Source organism: Gavialis gangeticus, unplaced genomic scaffold (assembly GCF_001723915.1).
Source record: "Gavialis gangeticus isolate Ggan-Ray unplaced genomic scaffold, GavGan_comp1, whole genome shotgun sequence".
In the NCBI taxonomy this organism is placed as follows: Eukaryota; Metazoa; Chordata; order Crocodylia; family Gavialidae; genus Gavialis; species Gavialis gangeticus.
The window spans coordinates 38,293,258-38,303,723 of NW_017729032.1; the positions used below are offsets into that span (position 1 = coordinate 38,293,258).

Here is a 10,466-nt window from a genome sequence, read left to right on the forward strand (position 1 = left end):
GACCACTTGATACTGGGAAGAAGCTGAAAGGAGTTTAGAGAAAAGCAAGGAAGAGATTGTAATACTAAAAGGAGTTTACTTATTAGAGAATATTAAGAATGTCAGATGCTTGCAGACATAGCTTGACTTTGCTTAATGGGAACCACCTTTTTTAAAGGATATGTCATGCAGGAATAAGAATGTTTTTGATGCGTATACCATAAGAATAACTAGAGAACAAAAAGAAATACTCAGTTGATTTTTAGGTTGATTGTTTGGATGGTTATCTTGTTAATACTATCATTGTATTAATCTCCTTGCCCATCTTCCCCAGGTCTGTTTCATGCTATCTAAAATGCAAATTTTCTTCTATTCCAGCCAGTTTCAGGTGGTATTTGCACTAATGCAGCAAATACAATCTAGAAAACCACAATTTACAAAAATTGTAAAATTTTAACCAACCAACCAAAATTTTAACCAACCCTAAAAAAACCCTCCAAAACTCAGCACATTTCTATTCCAGTATCTTGTACTGGTGCAGTTGTGTGGCAATCTGGCTGCTAACTTCAGAAATTTGGGCAAATTTCCAGCAGAAATAAGGCCTTTAGACTGAGAAGTAATCTCCCAAGGGAGTAGCAGCAGTACGTCATCTGACTTATTTAAAATTGGTCTGGCCAAAAAACTTGTTTGTGCTGTAGGAAAGTCTTACTGTATTCAACCCTATTCTGCTATACACATGTGTATATGTGTGATTCCCTGATTTTGAGCTTTGTAGAAGTAAATAAATAAGATCTGCTCTTCTGAAATGCTTCACATTTAAATGCTATAATACTGTAATTGCTGTTTGTGGAAACAAGTGTATAGAAGTGTCCTTTGCGTTATTTAAAAATAAGTTCTGCCAACAGTTTCTGTCTACAGGGTGAAAATATATTTAAGGGTTCATCCTAGTCTGAAATAGTATACAGCAGAAGTCTATGTTCCCCTGCATTTCCCTAACCTTTGTGGGAGAAATGATGAAAGAAGGTTTTTATTGAGCATGTTGGGGAGTGTGTTTTAGGATAAGAAGTTGCAGTCAAGTAGTAGTGGTCTCTTGAATTTAATAAAATGGTTGCTTTTAATCAGAGGTGTCAAACAGAATAGGTCTACAGGCCATATATCTGGCCCATCAGGGCACTAGCAGGCTATTGGAAGTTGGCAGGCATGGCTGGGTGAGCATGGAGTATCACAGAATCTGGGGCCCTTGAATCCCAGTGGTCTTGGCGATCAGCTGCAGAAGGACCAACAAGAACTAATACAGCCCTGGTTGCCCTCCAACACTTTGCCTATCATCCTGTCCTGGCCCTGCCTCCCCAGCCCTGTGCTCCAGATCAGAGCTGGATCTGCCGCCTCTGTTGCCACATACTCCAGGCCAGAGCCAGAACTGCTGCCACCACATGTTCCAGGTCAGAACCAGAGCTGGAGCCACCACCATCGCTGCTTCCTCATGTCCCTAGCTGGAGCCAGCTCACAAGGAGCACCAGGGTGTGGATCTGGCCTGAAGCACAAGTTTTACACCCCTTCATTAAGTTACCTTGGCATCAGCTAGGGCACTGGGGCCAACCTTTTTGGGAGGTGTTCTGGAAATTAGCCCAGCACTGTCCCATAGTGCGCAACAGAAGGGGATCAGAATGACAGTCTGCTGCTCCACTTTCTGTTCCCTGCCATATGCTTCCTGCCTGATGTTCTGTTCTGCTTTCAGATTTCTGCCCTATCTGTTGGACTGCTGCCTGTCCCTTTCCTGATCTGTTGCATGCTGCACACAGAGGGATGCCTCTGCCACTTGTAGCATGCATGTTGCAAGTACCCCTGTACTAGGGGATCACAGGCACTATGATCTTTTGGAAAATTGCTTTTTATTGCTTTTAAAGTATTAAAACTTTTAAAATATCAACCTTTGAGACAGGCAAAATCTTAGTGTCTTTCATAGTATAATGATAGCTCAGAATAATAATTCTTCTTACTGGTAGTCTTCTGTAAAAAGAAAGCTGAAAAAGTTATTTCTCGAAACAGATGTTGCCCTGGGAAAAGTGAAGACAATGAACAGTCCATTCTGATGTTCAGTGATAAGGGAGATATATCAGACTGTAACACTTACTTGTGTGTAGAAACATGTAAGCTTCCAACACTTATCAAAAGTAATGAAACTGAGACTCTAACATATGGAAAACTTGGCAGTGTGCATCCAGAAGTAAATAATATCCAGGTACAAGAACTGGGTACGATGCCCTCTCAGATTCCACATGCTTCACCTCAAATGTTATCTAGCCCTGATGTAATAATAGAAGAAATCTTCGAAGATAACCAAGGAAGTAAGTGGCTTTAAGTTAAATTTTAAACATTACTTTTAATGCCATTGTTAAAATACTGAGTTTTGTAATTAAGCATTCTTCTGCCCATTTAGTGCTTTCCAAATTTCTTTCTGTTGCTTGAACTACTGCATCTGTTGGAGCTAAGATTTTTTTTTTTTATAGTTAAAATTTGTTTCTGGATGGTTTTCATTACCTCCTTTAGTTATCTCTACCTTAGTCTGTATATTACTGGCTTCTGGAGGTTTTGTCCTGCCAGATTCTCCCAACTCAGTCTGATTCAATTTAGGTACCTGTTCTAACTATTCTTCGTAAAATATTAAGGACTGACTGATATTTCTGGTTTGGCACAGTTCTTCGAAGCTTCTTTCCTTCATTTCAAATTAACCTACTTCCTTTTGTCTGTTCAAGTTTCCCTCCTCTAATCCCAAAGATGTAAGTGTGGGAGAAATAGTCTCTTTTTTCTTACAAAATTAAGTATTTTGAAGCTCTTGCAGTATGTCATGCTTATGCTTCTACTACAACATAACTAACCTTTTCATCTCTCAGTATCTCCTTCCTGTGCTCACACTGCCTTGCAGCCATCTTGTTCACAGCCATTTCTTTTATCATTAGGTTCAGCTCATTACTTTACAACTGCTTGGATTCTTGAAGTTAGAGTTTTTATTTATCTCTCTGGAATGCATCAGAGTAATTGTTACCATTTGTCTATTAGTTGTTCTCTTATATTATAAAAAGAAGGTACAGTTTACCAAAAGAGATGCGCTATGTAGGATGAGGTAGTTTGACTTCAGAATTGTGTGCAAGGAGCATTGCATGTTCAGTCTTACGGATATAGCTGTGTATCATATTTACTCACATACCACACACAACTTTCCTCCCAGATTATCCTTCAAAATTAGGGTGCATGATTTAAACAGGGAAGCTGATTTTTTTTCCCTCACCAGAAATAGAAGTATGGAGACTTCTATAATGGCTGCTGCTTCTTTCCCTCGCTGCTAGAAGGACAAGGCAGATTCCTGTCTTCAGAAGCAGCAGCTATGGTTTTAACCCTTTCAGTTTCATCCAGTTTGGCTGTGGCTTTTGAGATGGTTAAAGCTGTAGTTTTTGCCTGAGCAGAAAAGGGATGGTGAGTGACCTGAAGAATAGGTGCTGTCCCTGCTCCATTAGGGATGTGAAATTTAACCTATAAGTGCATTGATAAGTAGCAGGGCAGATAGGAGGGTGGGAGGAGGAGAGGGGTGGGGGAGAGGTGAGAGGGACTGGTACCCATACCTTAAGAGGAAAACAGAGGGCAGCTTAATAACTTGTCAATTAAACAATTTGCTGCTCGTTCACGGGTGCTCTCTCCCAGTGCAGGGCTTCAGGTGGGCTGTGTTGTTTGGCTGGGCTTGCTTCCTTCCTCCCTTCCCTCATCAAAGGGCCCCAGGAGCCTAGAGCAGCTCCCAGCAGCTGCTGTGTCCCATCTGCTGTGTTATCAGTTAATCACTTAGCCAATGTAATTAGAGGAGGTTAAACAATATTTACATCTGTATGCTCCATGTGGCCATAACTAGAATTTTTTTCTTCATTCTGCCTTCCCAGTACAAAGTGTGTTTCTTATTTGGGGCCATGTGGTATGCAAGAAAATAAGGTACTGTTTTGTAACTTATTTGAGAATAATTGTGGGAGCAAAATGTGCTGAGAAGTTGGAGGAGTGTGTAGCTATGTCTGATTTTTATTTCAAAGCACTAGTGTACATGTTTATCAGCATCTGTGCACACAACAACTGAACCATTTCCAAATGTCACTGGTTGGGAACCAGTTCATTGTTGTTGCAGGTCAGAGGAGTCCACATGTATAGTATCTAGCATCCCAGGTGGAACCGTCACCTCTTAGGCATTGAAGTGCTGTGGCTTTGACGGTAGGGGAGGGGTTGTGATTGAGCACCCAGCCCAGAATGCCTCACAGCGAGGGGTGGGAGAAGAGGAGAGAGTGCTGGCACCATTGCTTTGGGGATCCCAGAGGATGTCACCTGTGCCTGGGGATGTTCTTACTTTCCCTTCTCTCTGAAACAAGTTCAGTAAAGTTTAGTCATCTGCACTTGACAAAACTCTGCAATGTGCTTACTAGAATTGGGGTGCCTGAGTGGGAGCTGGGGAGAGCGTGCTTGAACCCACATTTTCAGGTTCCTAGCAGCTGGAAGAGCATGGTTGAGTAGGGAATGAGGACATAGATGATTGTTAGAAGCACAGTTTTTATTGCAAAAGGAGTGTAAGGGAGCTTATTGAATTTTTAAAAGTGCCAACAAAATGGGAGAAAATAAAGGGGCCAGTAGGGTTCTAGCTACAAATCAGAGAGCAGTTACAGCAGTGAGGGCAGTGCAATGTGGGGTGCCTGGAAGACTGCCCAGACCCATGTCTTGTAACACTTGGTGTCCACACATAACATTGACTTAGGTTACAGTAAACTAGTTCAAAATAGTACTGGATTTTCCAGATACATTTTGAACTGTTCCAGGAAGCTTTAAACTGGTTGAACAGGCTTGTGTATCTGTCTAGTTCAAGTTTAAACTTTATTTAAACTAGTCTGTTCTATGTGTGTCCATACCCCAACTAGCATATGTTTCAAAATGAACACAGTTGTCTAAAATAACACATTAAGAAGTGTATCTGTTTACAAAACATTCTATAGCAACAAATTCCTTTTACTTGAAGCATAGTACACACAGTCCTTGTACGTTTGTAACCTTGCGTAGTAATTGTTCCATTATCTCATTCAGTCACCTGTTTAACTGTGTTATGCTTTCTTCAAAGCACATTCCACAGGATCTCTTAAAGATACTCAAAGAAAAATTTTCCAAAACAAATGGTTGCCTTTTGGACGCAGAGCAGGTGAGCATTTCTCATGTGATAAAGTTTCTTTGGCAGATTGACGCAACATGTTCAGTCAGCATTATGGATGTTAGCAAACTGTAGCAAGGATGTTAGTGGAAAAATAGAGGTGTGGTAGACACATTTTGTGATTGCTTGCTTTGTGATGTTTCCTCTTCCCCCCGTCTTTCCCTGAAGCTTCAATAATTGCTTTGCTTAAAACACTGCAAAATCATCTAGTTTAAATTTATTAGAGAAAAAGAGGATACTTGAGACGGTTGTTTTATCCCTCAAGACTTCAGCATCTTTGTCCATTCTATTTATTGCACTCATTTTTGTGTGTTTTTCTTTAAGCTTTAGACTGATTTTGTTGTGTACAAGAGTGTTTTATAACCTGTAGCACAAACAAAAATTAACTTTTGCTAGGCTACTAGAAGACATGGTAAGTGAAGCCAACCAACAAAGAAATATACTTAAGGTGGGGGTAGAAGGCTTTCCCTGGTGAGTGACATCAATTTAAGGATCATCACACCTAAAAGTAGTCAGCTGTATGAATTATCTAGTCATGTCATTTTTTGTTCCTGTACCATGGGAGAAATCTTGTTATAAGCACTCCTTCAATAACTGATGTGGCTGCCAACCGTGTTTCCCAGAGGCATGTGAGCCTGTTGTGTTAGTTCAACAGTCTGTTGGATACTAGCTCTTTCAGATTTCTCTATTTTAAGTGGTAAGTTTGAAGAAATAGATATGAATGGATTTATGAATGTGTAGGAAGATATATTTTTGAGGAAAAATTGTTCAGATTATGAACTCTTTGGGGAGGAACCTTCTTGATACATTTGTGCATTGCCTAGCAGAGAAGGACCTAATCAAAACTAATAATTACAGAAGTTGGAAACAGAAAATATTAGGAGAAGAGGTAAGTATAGTGTAGGGAAGGAGGGACTGCTGTAGAAGGTGGAAGTAAGGTTGGGGAATGCGTGGTAGAAAAGCTTTTGCTGTACTAGTTGTAGACTTCCCCCTCAGACTAGATGTTGGGTAAATCTTTCAAACTCCATTTATAGAAATAGATCATTTGTCTTTTAGTTTATTTGTAGGATATTGCAACTCAGCTGTCAATTAGCACTTAAAAGACCAGACTGGATCTCAGAAGTGATACGGAAGTGGTCAGGAATGATATAGTGGGCAACCTGCTCGTAACTTCTTACACTGACCATTTACTATACAACTTAAAAGTAGCTCAACATAAATAAAATTAGGGAAGGAAGTTTTACGTATCTGATAAGTTGAACATCAGTTGATTTCTCTATGGTTTTTACACAGGTTCTCCAGAACTGGTTTTCCTCAGCCATGTAATACATCCATGCCACTTCTATATTCGGAGATATTCACAGAGAAAGATAGCAGTTTTTTTGGAGAAAAGGCTGAATTACTTTTGTAAAAATAAGAGCTCATGGTTTAGTCCTTCAGATGTTTTGGAACTGGGTAAATTAAATATTTCTGAAAAGTTTTTTATTAACTTAAAAGTCCATGCTATACTATACATTTAGGATAATGTATACAAACTTGCAATATTTATTTTTCCATTAATTAAAGTATAAAAGACCTGTTAGTGAAAGTACCCCACAGATTCTATATCTCTTGTGCTTCAGAGACATCATTGAGGCTTTAGACTAGGAGTATAGGACAAATATCCACACTTGACTCACAGTTAGCACTTCCATGAAAGCAGCAGAAGCCTAGAGTATCCATATTCTTGACTTTTGACAGGTGTTGAGTGCTTGGCCCATCTGAAAAATTTGCTACTGCTTGGGTAGGTCTGCATGCTATTGCACATTGTTTAGTAACTCTAATATGACGTACTACATAAAGGTGTATTAGCCTACACTAATGTGCAGTAGCAAAGGCAAACTTTTTTTTTGTGATGCCTGACTAATTATACTGTGCATTAGCAGTTTTTGTTATGACACACTAACACGCAGTAGAATAGTCCATTGTGCATTAAAGCGTCTTGTGTAGCTGCACCCTTGTGTACCTGGGTATGGATTTAGATGCTTTCACTTTTCCAGACTCTGGACATGACTGTTAATTTTTTGGTGGGGGTTGCAGTGGTGCCTTGCTCCTGCCTATTCTGTTACCCTTCACTGACAAGCCACACACCCTGCTAGCCCTGCTGCTTCCCCTCACTCCCAAACAGCAGTACCCAGCCCCACACCCCTTGCTGCTGCCCCTCACTCCTGACCCACAGCCCCTGGCGCTGCCAGTGCCCTACACACCCAACGCACAGTCACCTGTCCCATCCACTGTGCCCCTTGCTCCTGATCTGCAGCCCCCTGCTGGTGCCCCTCACTCCCAACTCGCAGCCCCCTGCCCTGCCCCCCAGCCCTGCTGGTGCCTCGTACTCCCAACCCACTGACTCCTGCTCCCCCCAGCCCTGCTGCTGTCACACACCGTCTGTTTCTCGCTCTCACTCACTCACTGGCTTGCCTGAGCCTGCACAGGGAGCACGTGACCCCCGACAACTAATCCCCTTGCCCACTGCTCCAAGCCCGAAGCAGCCAGTCTAGGACAGCAGAAAACTTGCATATTTGCTCTTTTTTAAAAAACCTGGCTAGACGTAGCACATGGGTCCAAAAAAGACAATTTGTCCAGGAACCCCCTGACATGGTAAACCTATTTAAAGGGTCCCTCTGTCTTGGGGGGCGGGGAGCTAGCAGGCATCTCTGGAAACACAGACCCAAGCTGAGGCCTCCAAAGTGAGCTCAATCAGGCTCTAGATGAACATGCAAGTAAACTACCTGAAATTTAGCCAGTAACTTAGAATTAAGTGATCTAGACCAGTGGTCTCCAAACTTTTTTGATAGTGCACCCCTATCAGTAAAAAATTTTTGCGCACGCACCCCAATATATGTATATTTATATTTGCGCACCCCTATCGGTAAAAAAATTTTGAGCATGCACCCCCAATATATATATATTTATATAAATATAAATAGAAGTTCTAGTCATAATCATAGAATCATAAAAGTCGGGTTGGAAGGGACCTTGTAGATCTTCAAGTCTGACCCCCTGCCTGGGCAGGAGAAAACACTGGGCTCAAATGATCCCAGCTAGGTAGGCATCAAGCCTCCTCTTAAAGACCCCCAAGGTAGGAGCCAGCACCACTTCCCTTGGAAGTTGGTTCCGGATCCTAGCCGCCCTAACTGTGAAGTAGTTCTTACAGATGTCTCATCTAAACCTCCTCTCCAACAACTTGTGGCCATTATTCCTTGTTATGCCAGGGGGCGCTAGGGGAAACAAGGTCTCTCCCAAACCCTTCTGGTCCCCCCTAGTGAGTTTATTTAGACGGTCACCAGGTCCCCTGGAGGGATGTGAGCAGAGGAGTCCTCCAGCGCTTGGTCCTTGGGCCTGCGCTGTTCAATTTCTTCATTAGCGACTTGGGCGAGGGGGTGAAAAGCACCCTGTTCAAATTCACAGATGACACCAAGATTTGGGATGGGGTGGGCACGCTAGAAGAGAGGGACAGGATACAGCTGGACCTGGACAGGTTACAGGGTTGGGCAAATGAGAACAGAATGGGATTCAGTACTGACAAGTGCAGGGTGCTGCACTTGGGCAGTAAGAACCAGCAGCATACTTATAGGCTGGGGAACTCTCTTCTCAAAAGCACAGTGGCAGAAAGAGATCTTGGAGTCATTATCAATTCCAAGATGAACATGGGCCACCAAATGTGAGAACATGGTCAGTAGGGGTAACCACACCTTGTCATGCATCCACAGATGCATCACAGGCAGGGCCAAGGAGGTGATCTTCCCCCTCTATGCAACACTGGTCAGGCCGCAGCTGGAGTACTGCGTCCAGTTCTGAGCGCCGCACTTCAGGAGGGATGTGGACAACATGGAGAGGGTCCAAAGGAGGGCCACTCACATGATCTGGGGACAGCAGGGCAGACTCTATGAGGAGAGGCTAGGGGACCTTAACCTGTTCACCCTTCACAAGAGAAGGCTGAGAGGGGATCTGGTGGCAGTCTATAAACTTACTAGGGGGGACCAGCAGGGAATGGGAGAGACCTTGTTCCCCCAAGTGCCTCCCAGAGTAACAAGGAATAATGGCCATAAGTTGTTAGAGAGTAGGTTCAGACTAGACATTAGAAGGCACTACTTCACAGGGTGGCTAGGATCTGGAACCAACTTCCAAGGGAAGTAGTGCTGGCTTCTACCTTGGGGGTCTTTAAGAAGAGGCTTGATGATTACCTAGCTGAGGTCATTTGAGCCCAGTTTTCTCTCGTGCCCAGGGCAGGGGTCAGACTAGAAGATCTGCAAGGTCCCTTCCAACCCTACGTCTGTGAATCTGTTATAGCACACCTCGCTGTGTGTGCTTGAGGGTGAGATTAGCCTTATAGCTCTCTTTGCTCGGCTAGCTAAGGGAGGCTACTCTTAATGCTTCAGGTTATAAGGAGCACCCAGATATAACCTGCTGGGGACAGAGCACCCCCAAGGTCTACAGGGTCTGTGTACTCCAGGCTGCACAGAGTCCTAACAAAGACCCCCACCCGGTTGGTGGCGGCAGTTACCCCTGGTTTGTGGGTGTGCTCCAGAAAGGGGGTCAGCTAGACATAGGCTCCTCAGTGGAGACACCGGAAGCATGTTTTTTTTGTTGGGTCCAGTGAGGCAGATGGCTCAGCTCAGGAGTGCCCCCTACTGACCCACCACAACTCCTATATAGGAACTTGAGTAATAAGGGAGATTTAGTCAGAAGTTACTGCTGGATGACAAGTTTAACCGTTTTTTTAGGAAGTGAGGTTAAGGTTACATGTATGGTGTGAAGGGTTATGTAGCAGTGAGAAACATAGTAGATCCCTTAACTTTAATTTCCAGATGTTCTAATATGGGACTTTGGCTTTTTTGTTGGGGGTTTTTTAAGGTGTAGAATTTTTAGTAAAGGAAACAGTAAAGTGGCTCTGGTCTCTAACTTCTTGTATCAAAATGAATGTGCAGCTGAACTGGTAACCATGCCTGTTAGCCATCCTGACTATGAAAATATAAGCTATAAATGTTTTTGTATGAAACATATCTTAATGCAAGTTTTCTGTTACCTAGCTGTCGATATTAAGCATGTAAGCATAGGGACAAGACTTGTCTGTGGTTATTGTGAATGAAATCTTTCTTTTAAAAGTCAGTGGATCTATGATCTGAATTCTTGCATCTTATGTTAAAAAAATTGCTCCTATGTTATGGTACCCAAGGAAAATTTAAGACATAGAAGATTATACTAAAATGCCAGTACCATT

At 42.7% G+C, this 10,466-nt stretch overlaps 1 protein-coding gene across 2 annotated transcripts in view; it reads left to right on the forward strand.

The window, feature by feature from the left end:
- Positions 1-10,466, forward strand: part of RNF17 (ring finger protein 17) — a 123,206-nt gene that overhangs the window by 48,219 nt on the left and 64,521 nt on the right. For both annotated transcript variants that reach the window (XM_019525070.1, XM_019525071.1), the window contains exons 11-13: positions 2,029-2,327; positions 5,120-5,197; positions 6,500-6,661. In XM_019525070.1, coding sequence (XP_019380615.1) covers positions 2,029-2,327; positions 5,120-5,197; positions 6,500-6,661 — 539 coding nt within the window. The remainder of the gene's footprint in view (positions 1-2,028; positions 2,328-5,119; positions 5,198-6,499; positions 6,662-10,466) is intronic.